The sequence below is a fragment of the Lepidothrix coronata genome, unplaced genomic scaffold (assembly GCF_001604755.1).
Source record: "Lepidothrix coronata isolate B3197 unplaced genomic scaffold, Lepidothrix_coronata-1.0 Scaffold3, whole genome shotgun sequence".
NCBI lineage: Eukaryota > Metazoa > Chordata > Aves > Passeriformes > Pipridae > Lepidothrix > Lepidothrix coronata.
The window spans coordinates 5,277,328-5,298,566 of NW_016690183.1; the positions used below are offsets into that span (position 1 = coordinate 5,277,328).

At 35.8% G+C, this 21,239-nt stretch overlaps 1 protein-coding gene across 9 annotated transcripts in view; it reads left to right on the forward strand.

Moving 5' to 3' along the window:
* Positions 1-21,239, forward strand: part of POU6F2 (POU class 6 homeobox 2) — a 354,832-nt gene that overhangs the window by 91,646 nt on the left and 241,947 nt on the right. For 8 of the 9 annotated variants that reach the window (XM_017820432.1, XM_017820438.1, XM_017820448.1 and 5 more), the window contains one exon: positions 7,984-8,155. In XM_017820432.1, coding sequence (XP_017675921.1) covers positions 7,990-8,155 — 166 coding nt within the window. In that variant the 5' untranslated portion in view covers positions 7,984-7,989. Of the gene's footprint in view, positions 1-7,119; positions 7,278-7,983; positions 8,156-21,239 lie in introns of those variants that run through there. The other variant, XM_017820485.1, reaches the window with a different exon arrangement.

Consider the following 21,239-nt stretch of genomic DNA (forward strand, 5'->3'; position numbering starts at 1 on the left):
TTTGAAAAAAAAGGTTTTTTTTTTTTTTTTTTTTTTTTTTTTTTTTTTTTTTTTTTTTTTTTTTTTTTTTTGTTTTTTTTTTTTTTTTTTTTTTAATAGCAAGGATCCTTTAGACAGGTAATGTATTACATTAGAGTAGAATGGTATTTTCTTCTGTAATGCTTTCCTCTTCGTAATGGAAGACAATGCTTTCCTCTTCATAATGAAATTTTTTTCAAGTCTTCTGGTAAGTTGGCCCCACAGTTATTTATAAATTTTAGTTATTCTTACAGACTTAAAATTTTCTGGATATTTTCTTATGTTTGACATGGCTCCTTGCAGAATAGAACTGACAGAGCATTGGGAATCATCTATTACTCTATGAAGAAAATGTGTCAAAGTCTTACTCCTGATAGGAACCATCATCTAATTTCAGATTTAATTGTTCTCCTATATCACCTCTTTCTTTCAGGAAATCAGATAGCAGAAGAGTTGGAAATCTCTTTGATTTCATGATCTTAAAGGTCCTTTTCAATCTAAATGATTCTATGAAATGAGTGGGAAGGTCTATTGAAGGCTTATTCAACTATATTGGTCCCAGTCAAAAAATGCCTGTTCTGCCTTTGTCCTATCCTGATCTGCAAGGCCCGATCTTCTGCTTTCTCAAAAATGGGTCAGGTTTTGTGTGACTCCAAGAATCTTTAACTAGGAGAAAGCTGCTTTCTCTCACCACTCTCTAGACTTGTTATTTCTACTAGATAGAAATCGGAGGAGTGTGGTAGCTTCCAGAATAGTAGCTTCTCTGGCTCTTGACCTGTGTATCCATACAAGCTTCTGCTACATGTCCACAGATATAAAAGCTCCTTTCCAGTAAGGCAGTATGTAATTTAAATGGAGAATTACTATAATTGGGCCAAGGCCAAAATTAAAATTCTTGTTATCTAATTAATAAAGTTTTGAATAGCTTCACCCTGTATGTCGTACAAAACTCCGATGATGAAATTATTTGTAACAAGAAGAGCAACATGATTCTTAAATCAGATTAATAACTGTATCAGGAGCATTAAAATCAACTCTAGGAGTTGAAAGCAACATTTAGAGTAAAGCTTCTATGCTGTATGTACTCTGGCATTAGTGTCACATGGGTCAGGAAAAACACAAAATATGGATTCATACATGCAAGCATTTCTTTCCCAGCAGGATCCAGAAATGGCTTTTCTGGATCAGAGACGGAGCAGTCTTCTACAATGAATTACTATTCCTCACTTTTTCTATGGGGAAACCAGCATCCTTTACCTTTCTTTCCCGTTTGAAGATTGCAGCATGACTGCTGGGGTACCTTTAGAGCAATAAACACATACTGATTATAAAATTAATGGTGACCTAGCTATTTACTAACATGGAGCTGCTGTGTGTCTATTCCCATCCTGCAGCCTCTAGCTAGATTGACTAGCAAATTGACTAGAACTTCTCTTGCAAACCTTTCAGCTTGCTCTTAACAAGCGTAAGAAATAAGTGCAACAATTTCATTAGGGAAAAGAGTCAAACAGGGTGAAAAATAGGTTTAATGAGGGATGTTTTTGTATGATTTGAAAACACATTGTAGTACCTCAATCTCAAGAGGTAGCGATTCAAGGGACATTGCCAATTAAAATTTAGCTTAACAAAGAAATAAAATTAATTCAATTTTAAGATTTCTAAAGCAACAATTAAAAGCTCCATGAGTTTCAGAAAACTCTTTTTCCTGTCAGAATCTGTGTTATTCTACCACTAACCATTTTAATTTCCAGAGAATCTAAAATTAGGTAAATAAATGAAGGAGACCATCCTAAGATTGCTACTTAACCTGAGAAGAATACTTGAGTGAAAGAGAACACCCTGAACAGTGATATTTTCTCTAACTTTCCAAATTAAATTGTTAATTACAGTTCAGTACTATTAATAAAATGAGTATAATTAAGCATTGGTTAGTTAAGGAGCTATGTTATTTTTAACTAGAAATTGTTCCTTGATAACTGCAACTTGGACAATATATGTAAAGATGAGTATCACTGGAAAAATAAAATGCCCCAAATCACACTATTATTGAGAAAAGGGAGAAGAAAAGAACTTTCTTTTTCTGTTACAGAGATTTTAATAAGGAGAATAAATACTATTCTAGTTGAAGAAAAGTGGAGACTTTTTTGGGTGATAATATTCATATTAAGTGAGATGAGCTGGGGATATATCAGCTTTTTGCTCTAAGATGGGGAGGAATACAGAAGATTATAGTAAGTTAAATATGAGTAATATGAGTAAGAGAAGCAAATATGTAATGCAGTAAATAGAAGTTCAAGATCAAAGTAGTGAATGGAGTTTAATGATCATGTATCAGCAGTTTTGTTTGTTTTGCTTATAAGCATCCATCTAAAGATGTGGCTGTGAAGAAAATGATCAGATTTTTCTCTGTAACTTTTCTAAGCAAGGGACAGCCAGCAGGTAGCAATGGTCAGGGGCTAGCAAGGGATGAAAGGTTGATTTAAAGTAATTTGCATAAACCAGACTGTGGATAGATTGGAACGGAAATATCAGCACATTAGTGACAGCAGATAAAACAATGTTTAAAGAAGAAAGAATCAAAGAAGATTGTCTGTGAGAAATATTTATGGGAAAAAAATTAATACTTCTAGAAGCAATAAAATGAAGGAAGAAGGACTACTTCATAAGAGGACCAAGAGGGAAGGTAATCCTAAATTGTACTGGCATTTGAAAAAAAAAAAAATCCAATCGTTTCCCAGTAGAGTGTTTTTAATGCATTCCTCACTCAAAAATATAGCTAAGTTACATATTAGAATGACTTTATATAAGTTTATGATTGTGCTCTATCTTGATTATAAAAATCATAAAGCTACAATTTGAATAATTTTTTACTGTAGTCTTTAGAATAATGTTATTAGAACACTGTAAATTTTATGTTTATTAGAATTTTTGTGTTTGCTCTCAAAAAAATTCATTGTGTACGTCCCAAACAGAAGTCTGCACAAGATTGGGATTGGGGTGTGGGAGGGGAGGGAGGGACATGGGAGGAAGGGAAGAAACAGGATTTATTTCATATTTTGAAGAAAATCAGAAAATTGATTTCAAGTACTTCTAAGCTAGGAAAAAAAAAAGTCCATGTAAAGTAACTTCAAACTAAGGGCAAAATAAAAAGCAAACCAGAGGATTTTACTTTTTCTCTGAACTAAAATTTAAAAAGTAATTACATTCAGAGCAACAATGTTTATGGTGCAGTAAGTACAAAATTTAGACCAGTGGCTAAATCAGTATATTATAAAGCTCTATTATCACTCAAATCCTGCATTAAGGAAAAAAGCAATTTGTTCTCTTATTTTTAGGCTTCTGCCTAGGGCATGTTTGACACAAAACCCATACAGTTTCCTCTAAAAGCTCTTTGATTACTAAATAGTTTTGCTTAGAAACTGCACCTTTACCCTTAAAGTGCAAAGGCAAAGCTTTTAACATGGTGGTAAATGTTCTTCTGTACTTCCTACAGCACTGCAGATAAGAAAAAAGTAAAAGTTTTGGCTTTTAAAAGAGGGCGTGTTACTAGAACTGTAATTTGCATTTGCAAATCTACATGATTTTTACTATTAAATTAAGCCCAACAACCAGTTTAAGTCACAAGGGAGTGGTAGATCTGAGCAGTAGCGTAGCAGATGCAACTGAATTACAGAAGGTATAAGCCACCCTTAAGGGAGATACACAGCAGGGAGGACCACTTGCAGCACAAAGCTGTCAGGGAAATCTCATAGAAAACAGGCAAGTCTGGAAATACCAGTGCTAGTTGGACAAGAAATAGATGACAACTTATATGAGTATCTGCAAGAGATGTGTGCAAAATTTGTCAGTACGTGTCTGGTATATACAGGTATATTTGAATAAGGGGATTGCAATTCCTTAGTTCTCTCATAACCAGAACTTCGAAATTCTGAAGCATTATATCCCTGTTATGTTCCCATGCCTCTTACTTAAAGCATATTAACCCTTTTTACAAAGTTCACCTTGCTGGTTTTATGCATTCTTAGACTTTTCTGCTTTGCATATGAAAAGCTTAAACTTTTGTGTGGCTGTCAGTCGGTGGAAGGACCTGTGTTACACTGCAAAGTGTAATCTGACCTATAACACCTTCCAAAAAGCAAATGCTGAGCATCAAGCCCACAGACATCTAGTTCAGGAGAACAGATCCTGACAAAAGATGTGTACACAATTCCTTGCCTCAATGTATCCACTCCAGTGTTGTGGGTCCTCTCTGGAATGGACTTGTAGGAGGGCAGAAGGGGAGGAGAAGACTGCTGGGCCTGCAGCAGTCACAGTAATTACTCTAGGATTTTTTTCTGGGGAGGCCATTGGGAAATATAGGAACAATCCCTTCGTTCACCAAGGGATTTTGCAGACTAGGCCACTTACTGTACACTGGAATTACAATTTATTATATGTTTTATAAAAGCAATAGTTTTTAATCATACATAATTCACTGCAGAACAGGCACAGAAAGCAATTGAAGGTCTGGAGATAATCTGAAGTTTAAAAATGTCCATTTTAGAGTAAGTTTTTCAAGGAAACAAACCTTCCCTTAACCCATCATTTAAGCGATTTATTTAGTCTTCATGTAGACTAAAAATTTTGGCAGTATCTAATCCGTCTGCTTATAGAGAAAGTCATTGTTCATTTACCACCTGACAGAGAGAGCTACCCCAGGGGTTAACTACAGGTTCTGATACTGTCTGAGGGAGGCGGCAGCAGTTTGTGTTATTTCAGTTTTTATAGTCCTTGCCACTGTGTTTGCAAAGCTCTTTTAAATTCACTGCTAAGAGTCTGTCCAACCATAAGACTGACTATGTTGATGTTTACTGTGGTGTGGGTCTCAGTGATACCTTGCACCAGCAAGTTCCACAGGTTTTCCACCACTTACTTTTTGGAAAAGTATCATTTATTTTTATTAGATTTATGACTTTTTCCCATTTCAGTGGAGACATCTTTTGTCCTCACATGAGGTAGGGTAAATAGTTCCTGATCTACATTTTCTCCCCGCCATCTTTTATCCTTTGACCGTGCTCGTTCTTAGTCACACTTTTCTGTAAACCCTCACAATCTTTTCCATCAGTTTATCAATCTTACTGCACCTTTTTCTGATGTATCTTTCTGAGATGGACTAACCAGAAATGAACAAAGTACTCCAGATGAGGTCAAATTATTGATATATATAACAAGTAAAATCTTAGCCCCACTGAAGTTGCTGTATATCTAAGGGCTGAAGTTTCTCCCAGTGCTGTCACATTTCCTACATTTTTATTCCTTCCATTTTTTGTATATTTAACTTCAGAATTTGGCAATTTAGACTTAATCTAGAATCCTACTGATGTAAGAATCCACTATTAAATTGCCGTTAGTCCTCAGATTAGGAGTATAGCTGTGCGGACAGGATTAGTTCCCTCCCCAAACTACTTTGATGAAAAGGGTCATATTTTTTCTGGATTCACAATTGTTATGGAGGTTAGTATCAAATCTTGATGTTAGTTTTGAATAGCTGAAACTGAGAGCAGCAGCACAGACTTTGAAACAGTGCTGTTTGTGTTCACAATGACCTTTAACTGCAAAATCTACTAAAATACATTATTTAGTATACGAAAGTAAACACACATATGTTTCTGCCTCAGTAAATGACTGTCCACAGTGCAGTATGAGTATGAGGGAAAACAAGTCAGAGTTTTTTTACAGTGTCTGCAGAACAAATCTGTTGACTTCTGTTTCCTCTCCAGAAACATCTAAGAAATGTTCAGATTGTTGCTACCTAATAAATACAGTAAATGAAATGTTAATAAATCACCAGCAATTTAGCCTGACAATAACATGGATTGACCACATTGATTAAATTGATTATGTTTCATATATTTACAATATGTAGACACAAGCCTAATTTATTTTCTGAAGAGTTCAAGGCAGGTATCACGGGTTTTAAAAAAAAAGGCAAAACAAAACAACGGAGTAATGTTTGTGGTTGCTATCTGCAATAATCTAATGCTGACAGAGAGCAGTATTTTATTTAGTAATTAACAGTGTAAAGGGGAGAGAAGCTGTCATGTTGGTTCTTAAGCTGGGGAATGTGATGAAAGATGATATCTGCGATCTCATCCTTTCCACTTGTTTAGGATTGTCAGAATGAGAAATGTCAGCATTATGAAAGCTCAGCTCTGCTCTTGATATGATAAAACCCTTCAAAAGCCAGTCTTTCTCTCCCTCTCCCCCTCCTTTCTCCCTCTCCTGCTCGCACTTGCTTTTTTTATTTATCCTGTTTTGTTAGATGGCAGAAATATAATTCTTTTCTTTCTTCCCATTATAAGCCACCATTTTTGTTTTATTATATGTTTCACAACCCCTAATGCCCCACTGAAAATTACCTTGTTAAATGACAGTGTTTCAAAGCCATGAATCCTTTCCACCATTCCCTCAGAGGTTTGAAACAGTCAACAGACTGTAAAGAATAAATAATAAAAAAGTATTGATTATTTTGATGACTGTGAGATTCAATTAAGTATTAATTTTGCCCTCCAGTGGACCTATCAAGGTATTCAAAGGGGAGGATTCGGCTCAACTAAATGTGTGCTGAGTGCTTCAGCCTTAAATAGGGAGAAAATGTGTTTACCTACAGTATTTGAAGAGAAGTGCATTGATGCACAGAGTCCAATATTTAAGTGCTGTGCAAATTAAGTCCTGGTGACAGTGACATTGTTTTCGGCAATATGAGTATTGACTAAAGAAGTGCATTTGATGACAGCTTAAACTATTTGTATTGATTAACATTTTCATAGATTATCATGTGTCATATCAAATTCACTTTTCAGACATGAATACATTAAAAAACCCATAGGCAAACATCGACCAATGTGAGGACGGGACAGAGGGAACATGCTAGCCAACCTATTTGCTCGCTGGTCACCTGTCCTCTGCATAAGAACCATTTAGGCATGAACTTTGCAATAAATAGCTGCTAGAGAGAGCAACAAGGTCACTTGTTCTTTTTCTTTTTTTCAGTTTTTTTTTACTCTGCTTTCCATACTGTCATGATATTATGCTTATTAGTTTACAAACGGAATAATTGAGTGTGCTTGGAAATAATGCCTGACCCCCAAACGTCCTCAACGAGCAGAAGATAAAACAAATTCAAATCATCAAGAAAAAACTTAAATGTATATATGTATGTGTAATGTTTTATGGGGGATATGATGTCGCAAACACAAGAATAATTGCTAACTGTATGTGTAAGTATCTTCCCTGATTTTATCTTTTAGAAAATGTTTTGTGTGGTTTTTATTTTCAAAAGAAAAATGTGTTTGTGTGTTTATGGACTTTTGGACTATAGTATCCCAGAGACAGGAATAGTTAGAAATCTGTCACTCTGTTGAATGTATGTAATGAAATGGCTATTTTATGCTGTGTATTTTCGTAGATATGGTGGAATACTAAAAACTGTGGTTTTGGTTTTGTTAATGTTGTACAGCTGAGGATGCTTCTTTAAATCACTATGGAGCCCTCACAGGGTGCTCCACTTCCATAGCATTGGAGCATATAGGAATTTCTTTTCTTACTATGTTAAGGACAGGGTGACATACACACACAAAAAGCACATCCCACAATTAAAGCTGTGTTGGTTATGTTGCTTCCTTAGAAGTTTTTCTCCAAAGCATCCTGAATCTCTCACATGCTAGTTGAGCTTTAATAGGGTGGGGAGTAATGGAAAACTCATTGGATCTGTAATAGCTCTTCACTTGACTGCAGCCAGCAATAACAGCAGGAGCAGCCAGAGATAAGAGAGAGAGAGAGAGAGAGAGAGAGAGAGAGAGAGAGAGAGAGAGAGAGAGAGAGTGTATGTGTGTGTGTGTGTGTGTAAGAGAGGGAGAGACAGTACACGTACACCAAAGCTGCCACTTTTTTTTCCCCCTCACTCTTTTTTTTCCCCCATCCTAGGATCCAATGATAGCTGGACAAGTCAGTAAGCCCTTGCTGTCACTGCGGAGTGAAATGAATGCAGAGTTGAGAGGTGAGGACAAGGCAGCTACTTCAGACAACGAGCTGAATGAGCCCTTGCTTGCGCCTGTGGAATCAAATGACAGCGAGGACACTCCCAGCAAGCTCTTCGGTAAGTCTGTCTAGGTATTTCATTTCACTGCTACCATGTTGTCCGGAAGAGCAATCTCCCCCTGTTCTTTTTTTTTTTTTCTGTTCGCTCAATTTTCTTGTAAGTAGGAAGGAGTAGCTTGGAGCATGCAAGCATACAGCCCTCTGCTCCCTTTGCAACTGGTCACCAGAATGACAGCATCAGTCCTGAAAACTTTTGTTAACAACGAACATATTTTATGCAAGTTGCAGATGTTTTGTCTTTTTTTCAGATCCATGGACTCTAATGTAAAATAAGAGATGGGGATCATTTTCTTCAAGTACTTAATTAACATTTATTGCATCAGGTGCTGGTGTGTCTCACATGCTACCAGCTCTTTTGAGGCTGGATTAAACCGTAAAGTTATAATTTTAAATGGTAAAAATAAAACTGACTGAAGATAAACTAAACATTCTCATAGAAAACACTTTGTACTGAATAAACAAAGACTAGCAATGGTATTGCATGTAGAGCTAAGGTTTTTGGAATTTAAATTAGAAATTAAATATTTCTTCTCAACTCCGTGGAACGAGAAATTACCTTTTCAATTTTTATTTATTTTTGAATATTCTGAATTGTGCCAGATAAGTGTAACCTTTCACAATCAAAACAAAGCAGCTAGAGTGGCACTCCAACACAGACATCTGTCATTCAAACAGATGACACCCTGTAAACCAACTCAAGCAACTCTGATCTCTAATCAGAAAAGGGAGCAGAGCTGTTGAGGTGCTTGCTTGAGTGATAGATGTTGATAGATGCCTGAGCTGGAGCAGCACTGTAAGGCACATTGTGACATTTTGGGTTTAGAGGGACTGCACTCCTGAAAGAGTCCTTTTAATTATTTCCATTTGTGACCTGAGACAAACATTAATAGAAATGGAGCTTTTCCTTATTTTTCATTATTCTATAGGTGGAAGTTGAAGGCAAAACGATCTTGTTTAAAGGGAATGCAGCTTTAAGGGAGTGAGAGTGAGAGCCCATTTTCTAAGGTTCAAGTTTTGATTTCATAATCTGTAAGGAAATCTGTAAGAGTGTTCAGATTTCAGTATTCCAGCTACAGTGACAGCTGTAAGATTTTTTTTAAAACAAAGGAATACCTGCAATTTTATATTAAAATGTTCTTTACCCATTACTGATAGATACAGCACAAAATGTTTGACCAAATAGCTTCAGTACAGATACGGGAAAATCATAATAATTAAAAATCCTAGAATTTAATTTCTCAATTGCAGTGATGACCATTACTGAATATCACATCCATTTTAAGCACCCTCTTAGTAATCATTGTTTCCATGGAAAGCATAATTTCCATTATCAGTTTGAATGTTCAAAAAGCATATAATAATTGTTTTAACCTATTTCATCCAGGAAAGAATTGTAATGTGTAAAATTCAGAGGACTATTAGTTGTCTAGAATAGTATAAATATCTTCAGCTCTGTATATATTTTATTTACTCAAATGTTTAGGATGCATCTATTAAATATAGCAAGGCATATACAAAACAAAAAATGGGCTTTTGATTTGGGAAGAGTGAAAATGTCTGTTTGCTGTTTTTAGATCAGGCAAGTCTTCTAATTAAGGGCAGGATATTTTTTTAGCCATTGTCATTTGGATGTTCTACAGTGGTAGTGAAATATATACAGATACTTTCATTAGAGTTGCTGTGTGTCATATAGAAATGATATGCAACCATATCTTGTCTCTTTCTGGACTGAAAATATAATTTATGTCCCTAGAAGCATTATTGAAAAAGCTACAAATTAATATGTTGTGCTGTTTGTATTGGTGAGATGTTTGCTAGCCTGATTCTTATTCTGCTAAAAAGATGTTCCCAAGTAAAAAAAGTAGGAGAAATAGTTCAACTACCTCAGCATGAACTCATGAACCATTTATTTAGGTTTTGTTACAATTATGACAGATACTACAGATCTATTAGCAGCAACTCTTGTCAATTAATTTTAGTAACTTTGAGAACATAAAAATAAAGAACGGGGCCTATTTTGATAAATTTGAGCATCAAACTGAGCAAATGTAAAGTAAAGATGATTAGCCATTATGTCACGGATGCACCTCTTGAGACAGATTTGCAGTAAACACTAAAAATAAATGTGTCATTTTGTTTAAAGTTCTGATACACAAATATAGACCAATCTGTTAAGCAGGAGAGGGAAGAGCATTTTAGAAAGTCAAGGAGATGAGACAGGTCCATAGACAACAAAGTTTTTCTACATTGATGCTTTCGTGTTTTTTGAAAAATTTGTGAAAATACTGTACTGATTTAGTTGGGATGAATGACCAACATTTGAGTGTCTTGTTGATGTTAGCAATATTTCACAAGCCTTGTTTTCACATAGATGAACAGAGGTGAATGATGAGATGTGAAGAGCTTTATTCTCTTTTACTGAACACATTCTGCTTAGCTTTTTTTGATGGATGAGTTTATTTCTGCAAACACCTGCATTGCTCACCTGTACCTTTTCCTAAAATCCACCTCCTTATTCTCGGACTTCCTTATTTTGGTATTTCACTGCATGCCATAGAAACAGTGGGTATTTATTTTTTATTTTGGTAGCAAATAGTGCAATTAATTGTAAAAATGGCACTTCTTTGGTACCTGATGCCAGTGAGGAAAGGGCAGGAGTACGATTAATTGTACTTATTTTTGAAAAGATGCGGTAAACTTTTGTTTCTCTTCTGGGTGCTTTGCTATCGGTGACAAAGCAAATGAGAAATACCAGCATAAGTAGTTTCTGATGATCTGAAATAGCTCCCACCTGAAATTGATGTACAGGTGTTTGGGAAGATGCACTTTGTCACCGTGGTGCAGTTGTTACCTGTGAGTAATGACAGGAGCAGCTGTGATTAAAGGGGCTGTGCTTGCTTGTTGTTTGCCGGCTTTCTTTCTCCTGGCGGTGGTGATTTGGTTTGTTTCTTTGTTTTATTTGTTTTTGTGGTTTTGTTGTTTTTTTTTTAATTTGTTTTTTTTGAAAGAGAATTCTGTCCTGCAGTCTGGGGGTCTGTAATCCTCCTCTTCTGCTTTTATACCAGTGGGCTTTTTGGAATCTGCATATCTGCATGCAGAAGACTTTTGATACTGAAGTCATATGAAACAAGAAAATAGTAGAAAAAATGGTCAGTAATACTTTCTGAAGTGCAAAATATTGGTAAAGGACTTTATCTTGAAACATACTAACTCAGAAGCACAGTTTTGAAATGTGTAGTTAGCACAGCTACAGTGCTTTGGTTACAGGAATTGCAGTTTTGCTGTACAGTGTGAAGCAAAGTTGCTTTGTAGGAGATCTTGCAGTGTATTATTTAATCTTTAAAATATTTGTGAAGTAATATCTCCTATTTTAACCATAGGATGTAATTAAGAAACAGAAAAACTGAGTCTGGCTCTTGACATTCCAGATGGTGTCATTTTCCAATCAACTTGTCTTACTCTGCAATATGCTTCAAAGTAGTAACCCAGGTCAAATGCCACGGTGCTAACTACAGAAAGCTTTTGTTAACGTTAAGTAGTATTTTCTCTTGATTAAGAACCCTGGGATTTGATCCTAAATTAATGAATCCTAGTTGCCGTTTTATACTATATTTTCAAACAGGTTTAGTATAAGTTATGAAGTATTCTTTGAAAAACCCTTAGAATAAGAAGAACTCCTTTCATGTTTATCTGTGTAATAAACTGTTGAGATTAAAAAGTTAGTATAGACACCAGGGGCATGCCGTATATAAAATTCTCTGTACAGTAAAAATCCCGAGAACAAAGTGGCTAGTCCGAGCATCAAAAACCCCTGTGGACTCAGTCTGACTTTCCTGGAGTTACATCCAGTCCTTAATTAATCCTTTATTGATGGTAATTTGTGGCATAATTAGTTATATAACCATAGATGGTTAAAAAATGCTGGGAGTGCACTTGCACTGATGTTAAGGTAATTTTACTGTATTATAAAAAGTTGCTCTTTGAGATTGAGTCTCTATGCATCGAACTTATCAAAATAAATAAAGCTGTAAGTATATAGTGAGGGCAATACCAAGCCTATAATTGTGGAGCACAAGTGTTTCCTATTTAATTATTGCTGGACAGCAAAAAAAATTGACTGCTAACCTTTTTTTTTTTTTTCACTTTGCTGGCAAGGTTTTGTTCCAGTGAAATTAAATCTTAGAATTCCTTGGTTGGATCTGAAGACTCTGGTTTTCTTTGGTTCATTAGCAGACTTTTGATCTTTTCATAATGCTGTGTATGCTTGAAATATGGAGCAGGGTTATGGGAGTTAAATGAATCTGGACACATTTACATAAACAAGGTTTTGTTTTCAAACCCCTGTGTTGGCTTTAGGATTTTTATTTTCCTTTCCCATTTTGTTACCCATGTTTCAGAACTGTGTGCATCTTTATGTATAGCCATACATGCTGCAGAGAAACAGGGTAGAAGTTGTTTCTAGCTGATTATGTTTTGTTAGTAGATCCCTTGTATTACTCTGTAAAGAAACATATGTTATATTTTTCTTTTTTTGTTGTTGTTTGTTTGTTTTTAAATTGGAGTGCCTTGATTAGAATTTATGGCACTGGAATAATTTCAGTTATGAAGAATAAAGGACTAAATTGTATTTTACCTCTTGAGACATTGCTCTCTACAGGTCAAAGCAGAGGTCATTGCCAGGTTGCTGTGAGGAAGCTCACATTATCATCCTTAACAGTGTATCTAGCCTTTGGGGGCATTCGGACTATGAGCTTTTCTTTCATCAGTGTATTTAAGGATGATTCTCAGTGGTTTGGTTATATCCTCAAATTTTAAAGACCTATAAGAGATCTCTGTCCATCAGGAACACTTTGATAAGGTTTGGTAATTTCAGTAGAAGAAAGCAATGTGTGTTTGTTGCTCTTCACGCATTTTAAAGCTCACTGTACTGACAGTGAAGTTCATGGCCCAAGTGGTCTCTGTATTAAAATCAGAGCCTTCTTTTAGATGCAACAAAGTTTTGAAATATGTTCAATCTGCATATAAAGATTCTTGTCTCTTCACATAATTTTATTCAGTAATTTCCACATTGCAGATGCTTTGTTGTGAGACAGTATAGGTTATCCATGTCATAGGACTGATTCTGCTAGTGCTTGAATGTGTGATATTTTATTAAAGCAAGTAATCTGTGGATTGGGAACACTATTTCATTACAAAGACTGTGCCAATGAGAAATATGAATGGGTGGCATGTTTACAGAACTGGATCATCATACAGGCTTTTAAACCCATTTTCTAAAATGTAATAGTGTCTTGTTCAAATAATGAATAAGTTCTCAAAGAACCTGGAGGTCTGGCTATGTGATTGATTGTTATTTCTGAAGGATATATTTGACATGAACATTTTTAAACATGTATTTGCAAATAGTTAGGGACTTGAATAACTACTCTGAATAATGTTATTGTCTGGTTTCTTGGGAGAGTTCTTGCTCTGTCAGTGGGACATGCACTTGTGAATGGGGAGTAAATGCCAATTAAAGTCTAAAAAAATATTATGGCTACTTAAATGCAAAACACGATGCAACGGTGAGACAGAAAATCCATCCTCAGCTCAGCGTTCCTGCTGTGCTTAGGTATTGCAGGTATCTCAGGCAGTGGTGATGCTAGCACATACATTTCGACTCTGAGAAGACCAGAGACTTAGTCCCTTAATGTTTGATGAAAGCAATACTGGACTGATGAAGGACAAATGTTGCAGTCCCACTTCCCTTGCCTGTATGGAAATAAAGAAGTCTCTTGTTGCTGTCCCTGAATTGTGACAAAGACAGCCTATTTTAAAAGAAATCAATCAAACAACAAAAGATATTTCGAGTAGAGAGAAAGCTGATTGTGTTTCTTTTTTTAAAAACAATTCTTTTTGTTCTCCTGAATTTCAAATTACTTCTTTGCTAAATGTTTTTGAGCAAAGTATATGTTATGTGTTTCTTAAATGGCTTGAAGTCTGATTTTCTGTATTTGTACACAGAATAACATTAGAGAATGAGGGAAAAAAAGAATTAAATCCCAGTATGTAATTGGTACGACTGAATGACAAATGGTTCATTTTTAATTAGTAAATCTTTCTTCTCCCTGTCTTTGAAGTTATAAAAATAACAACAAACTTGTTTAAAAGCAACATAAATGACTGGCTGTTTCTAAGGAGACTTGCTGGCTACTAGACAGTAAACAGGTAATTTGTGAAAGAACTGTTACATTCTTTGATTGAGATCCTTGCCGGTTTGTGTTTTGAGATTAATAATAGATCAGACACTTGCACATTAAAAAGGAAGCAAGCATATAAAAAGAAGGAAGGAGAAAAGGATGTTTCTATTGGACTTCAAATGATTAGGCAAGTTCTCCATGGAAATTTGCAGGTGAGGCAGATGGGACCAAAGTTACATTTGACCAAATGTGCATATGGCACCACTTAACACCTCTCTTGATTTCCTTATGCTAAACAAAGAGGTAGCAAGTGCTCATACCAAACTGACCCCGTCAGGGAGCAATCTGTATAAAAATTCCTGCTGTCAGGTTAATAAATTTTTTAAAAATATCCAAAGGCAGAGGTAGCTGTAGGAAGCTCATAGTAACAGTTGCCATTCTCCTGTGGATCATTTTTCTCTTTAAGATCCTTGTAGTACTTGGTTTTCCTTGTTGTGTTGTCTTTCTAGGTTTTGTTCCTTCTGTCATTTAGAGGTTCTTCTTTCATTTAATTCTTTTTCCATGTGAAACTGTTTCTTCTGTTGCATCCATCACCTGTGGTCCCTATTTTTAGCTAAAGATGGTCAAAGGATGGGAAGATCAGCTTTATATTTTTTTACACTTTGATTTAATAGCATGTTCAGTATATTAATGTTTCTTCCATTAATGGTTTATTTTCTCACTTTTTATATGCTACCACTAGTACTACCGTTAGTACTATCAAAATAACATTATTTTGCTAGTTACAAAATAAATTCTGACAAGCTCAGAGTTAGACGTTCATTCAAATGATGAAATGAGAAAACTCATGCTAAACAGGGACAAAACCAGAATAAAATGAAATGTGTCATACTTCACGTTTCAACAGGAATATTATTTTTTCATGTAAATGGTTCGATATTTTTTAACATAAAGTCTTCCCTTTCTCTTTTTCCACCTTTTTTTTCCTCTTCTTTATAAAAATAACAATCAATATCAATATAAAACAAAGGAAGATTTGTATTGTGACATGTCCTGCTTTATGTTGTGATACTGCTTCGATGCTCTCAGAAGCAGGACTAAGCCCTTTTATTTTAAAAGCAGAGGTCATCTAGAGAAGAATAGTACCTCATCCTGTCTGGCTAAGTAGAGCCTGTTGTTTCCAGAGAGACTGATATTGGGTTTGTTCTCAAGAATTCAGGACTATCTGTATCTACCAAATCAATGGACAATGTACATCCTGTCACTCTAAAACATGTTTTTTAACACTAAACTGCTGCTTGTCTATGCTTAAAAGTTGTTTGAATTTCTGTTTTTATTTTAGAACATACAAGAAGAGTTGTTGGGAGAGTGGGAATTTTGTTTTTCTTCTCAGATGTCCTGTATTTTTTTTTTTCAGAAAAGTAAACCATCATTTTAATTTCTGAACAGTTTGAAGTTGTCTTAAGGAGAACGTTATGTTTCACAATACAGAGTAATCCCACTACTTGAAAGTGATTACAAAAGGGAAATATATATATTTAATATATATAAATTGTCATCCAGGGTGATTGAAATATGAAATACATTATTGTAATGCAATAAAAAAATTTAGAGTCCTAAAACAATTCCATGTTACACCGAATATTCAAATGTTACACAAATAAGAAATAAAACCTCTTTTTTGTATTGAGAACAGCATTGGCTACAGCAATCTATAATTAGATTAATCCTTTGAAAGCTAGCATGGAGTTTATAGAACTCCACTAATACTAGCTTTTATAATTCTAGCTTTTAAAAACATCTTTGTGCTTTTCCATTCAGATGGTGGTTGTATGTTTTGATGGCTGTTGGAGATTCTATTAAGTCATTTTCGTTTTCTAGCTCAGTCTCCTATGACGTAGTCTCACATTTTAAAATCTTGGGTTTAAGTTGTTGAATAAAGAATTACTAGCATTCAGTTTCCTTCCAGCAGAAGATAAAGGAAGTCTTCTCCCAGAGCGCACTGGACACACAGCCTAGTTTGTCACCACAAACACCAAGGCTTGTAAAGTATGCCAGTAAAAATGAAAGTGCCACCTTTTCTGCCTGCCCTTCTCCCTCCTTACAGCCAGATTTGGAGCTGTTCCTTTCTCTTCTGCCCCTTGGTGTGTGCACACAGCTGGAAACACATACAGCTGTGCATGGGCAATTGTTGTCCAGGTCGACTTTAAATGCATTTTACTCTGTCAAGGTCTTCTTTAGGGTTCCATGCTTTGCTTGAATCTTAGTGTTTGGGGAAGTTTGTTCCTTGAAGAGGATGATCTAAAACCTGTTTAATCAAGAAGCCAGAATTGTTTTTCATTTAATATACTTTAAGGCATACTTTAATATATTGTACTATTAAGTATGTATAATTATTTCATGAGATAACACAGTATTAACTCAAAAGGAAGAAAAATCATTTGAGTTCAGTCTAATCTCTTGAGCAAATACTATATGGGGCAGTTTTTGCATTTTCTTTTGCATACAATTAGGATTTATTCGCACAGTGTAGAGATGTCATGTTTGCTCCGTGCTTTGAATAAACAGGAGGCCAGATTCTGACAGGTCTCAGCTGACTGTCCATCACATATGCAGGAAGACTATAGGTTTCAACAGGGCATTCATCCTATCCATACTTGCAAGCCGGTTCGTGGCCTCCACCTCACACATAGCCCCTGCTCTACAGCTTCTCATGTTCTGGAGCTAAGATCAGCCAAGCAAACATACTGACAGGAAGGAGCAACCACTCTCTAATTATGCTGCCTTTATATTTAACAAACGATGAATTATTGAACCAGTCCTGGGGTTCCTGAGGGTTTCTGTTATGCCATGCAGGTTTGCATGTGTATTGCAAAGGCTCCACCTCCTGCGTTGAAACATAAGGTTCCATAAAGGCAGAGAAGGTTTTAGGTAGAGTGGATTAAAATAATTTAAAAAAATAATTAAGGAACACAAATGATAGTTGTTACTAAAAGAAAAACATAACTAGAGAAATCAACAGTGATTGAAAGGAGGAGAAGGAAATTAGGTAGATATTTATGAGATTAATGGTGACTGTAAATGTATAGGCTTGATATTTCTCCTCCTTTCTTATGCTTCCTTGCCTGAAATCATAAATATTTGGGACTGCGAGTCACAAATCTCTCTGAAGGAAAAATGGAATTTACAACTGAAAGAAAACAGAAAATGAAAATAATTTTAAAATATTTTTTCTGCTAATTGAATATACTTTACTCTCATAAGCACAGTAAATTTAGTGATAATATCCGGCAAGAAAAGCATCTGCATAAGTTGTTGGTGTTGATGGGATTTTTTTTTCCTGCTATGAAGAGTGTGAAGGAAACTTGTGTGGCTCTATTGCTGGGATTTGATGCATTGCTTTCGGAGACTCCTCATTTTAACTGTGTGGATACAGCACAGTGAACCTTCTCATAACATTTGCTGACAAGAAAAAAAATCTTTCAATCAGCTGGTCCTGCTCACTCTCTCCTCCCCAGCCCCCACACCTCCTTGCTTTTATGAGGTAATGACTAAAAGAGGGACCAGATGATGCAAAGGTTTACTTAGATGAGATGTGCTAGTCAATGAGCAACTTTGGATTTGTGGGACTACGGCTTGTGACCATGGACCTCAAAGGGATTGAGTGTGGGGGTTAAGCCTTTCTCACACTGCCATTATCTCATTCGTGTAAAATGATGCTGGTGTATTTTGAATAGCACTTTACAAATTTCAAGCTCACATATGACGGCAGACCCCTGACTGTTGTAAAGGCTGGTGTGCTTTTGGTGTACTGAATACAGGGTGCGTTCTCCCAGTAGTGCCAGTGGAGCTGTCTGGGGCTCTACTAGAAAGGAGATGGAGGGGTGCAGGGAGAGTTCTGTTTCAGCTCTGTCTGAAAACTCAGACAGAGGTGTGAAATGTTCATCATAAGGAGCAAAATCAGGCCCTTTCTTGCAACGATTTAAAAAAAAATTCTCTAGCCTCTGATTAGGTTTTTGGTTATTTATTTTTAATAACACATTCTTCTGGTTTTGTATTCTCTTTTCTGTGGGTTAATATAACTGCTGTATTTCAAACAGCTTAAAGCAGTTTTAAAAAAATAAAAATGTGTTCCCTAAAAGACAGCTTACTGCTGACTGTTTTATTTTGTTTATATCTGATATTTCTTACGGTATTCAGATGGTTGTAATAGACTAGTCCAAGAGCTGCATGTCTTGTCATCTGCACTATATCAATACGTTTTTATAATGATACAATAACCTGAACCCTGTAACAGTTTATGATCCATTTGAGAATTCTTATGGATTCTCAGAGTGACGGAGGCCTGAAAAAAGAACTTGACTGCTTTCGCAAAACTGGTGCTGTGACAGGAAAAACTAGTGTGCCTGTGATTTAGTTGCTAAGGAATCATATTGATCTGATTCGTCATTAAACTTTTAAGTTTGAAAAAAAAAGAAAAAAGTTGAGCTGCTTGAAGGTGTAAAAAACAGTGATGTGATTGTGAGGGCCTGCAGTACAGGTAAACTGTGTCATACTACTACTGATATTGATTTGTTATGATTAATAAATATGATTTTATGCATTACCTATGTACTGTATCTATAATAATGCTTTTTTTAGAGCAGAAGAAAATTGCTTCTTGCTCTTTATTTTTCATTGACTGTTTTTAGTCAATGATAAATAAAGAACTTTAACAGCAGTCTGTATACAGGAAAGACAGGACTTTAAAACATAAATGTAGTAATGAATAACCACACAGTGAACTACACATACACAGCCATCTTAACATTTGTAATGGTGCTAATTTCCTAGTGCTTTTTAAAATATGCTTCCACATGAGCTCTCAAAAGCCATAAAAGCTTGGCATGTAAAGTAAATTGTTTGTCACTTGCTGACGACCTGCCGTATTTATTGTCAGGAGAAATGGACATTAGTTGGAAAAGCAGTTGTTAAAGGCCAAACAATTTTTAAAGATGGCAAAGATGTGCAAGGGCTTTCCTTTTTCTAACAATGAGCCACCCCTTCAGACATCAAAAGACAAGATAATAAGACACTTCAAGCACAATTCAAGATTATATTCAACATCTAAAGGCTCATCTCCTGTCAGTTTGCATTTACTCTCCCAGGGATGTGATGCTTCTATCATCATTCTGTCAAGAGGAGTCTGGCAGAAACGATGAGGGCCCCTCATTTCACACACTTAGTGTTTTTTGTCAAATAGCCCATGCTCATTCTGATTCAGCCAAAATGGACGGATAATTTGAAGAAGGTCATGCAGAAGTACAAAAATCTTGTGCTGATTTGTGTGATTAGAAAGCATTAAAATTGCATGTTTGTGTTAGTTCTGAGATGTTTTGTCAGTTTATTTAGTAATACAGTGTTGAAGTATTAAAAATATTTTTTAAAGCAAAAAGGAATTTTACTTAAAAAAACACAAATTCTGTTATTTAGCAAATATTTTGAACAGTGAGCTATTTTAAATGGCATTGTATTAGTATAACCTTAAAATGCATTTCCCTCCCCTTTCCTCTTTGAGAGCAGAATATTCAAGAGCTCCAAGGGTAGAACCTTTACCCCCTCAGATGCATAAGGATTTCACCCACTGGTCATTTCAATCTTGTATGTTTTATTTGGATAAAGATTAGGATGCTGAATTCAGTATATCAATATAAAGGGAGTAATTTTAACACCTGTATCTTGCCACCTCATGTCTTGGCATTATACACTTCTTTTTGTTAACAAGGAATGGGAGGATCTAACAGGGTAAAGATAAGATGGAGTAAAACTCTTTTCCTCATTTTGGAATTCTTCGATTTAACCAACAAAAATAAAAAGACTATATAGTGCTGTTGTGTATCTTGTACATGAAACTGGTTCCAATTTACTAACCATACATGGGCCACGTAACATGGAGGAGCCAGGCATCTCCATCTCCCACTGAAACCAATGGGATGTGAGGCTATTTAACACCTCTTAAAAAGTACCCACTGCTGAGGGACTCAGCTGGAACTGCTATGAATTTTGAATCAGGAATTTATCAGCTGTGATAGGAAGGAACCATGAAGAAACGTGCATTTGGCCTTGTGGAAAAAAAAAACCTGCTCTCTGGCTTGCCTTTGCACAACACAGGAAAAAAAAAAGGCAACCTGCAATCATGGTGCATTCCAAGGGGTTTCACTGGACAAGAAACCGCAAGGGAATTGGGAAGCTGTGAACAAATTGTCAAAAAGACAGATGGAATTGCTGACTGACCTACTGGTAAGAAACACGAACAACTTCCACCTCAGTGATATGGTATTTATGCTGCATTGCAGAGTGACTTCTCTAAGGAATTTGGTCTCCTTCACATGTAAATGCCTTTGTGTATATAATATATCTATGTAGTGTGCAGTATTTTTAGGGAAATTATAAGGTGCATTTAAACAGCTGCGTATGTTTAAACTGCCTGACTGTTATGCCCAGAATAAACAGCATTTTTTTCTCTCACTGAAAATGCTTTCCTACTTTATTAGTATATATTATATCTATATTCAGAAATTTGTATCCTTTCTCCTGAATTATACTGGAGGAGAACTTATGGCTGTCTCTGCATCAGTGGGATTCTCTGTGCATCCACTTCTGCTCTGCTCCACACTGTCCACTAGAAAACCAGCATTCTCTGAGACTGAGTAGGGAGACAAAGAGATTACTTGCAGGATGCTAATTTTCAAAAAATTAAGGAGTGGCTAAGATGGAAGTACAAATACAGCTAAAAGGCAGCATGAATGTAGTTGTGCAAGATCCATAGTACCACCAGAGAGAGCAAGGGGTCACTCTAAAAGGTTTGTATTCTGAACAGTTTGGTTTCCAATAGGACATGATTTATTTGAGAAGTTTTCTGGG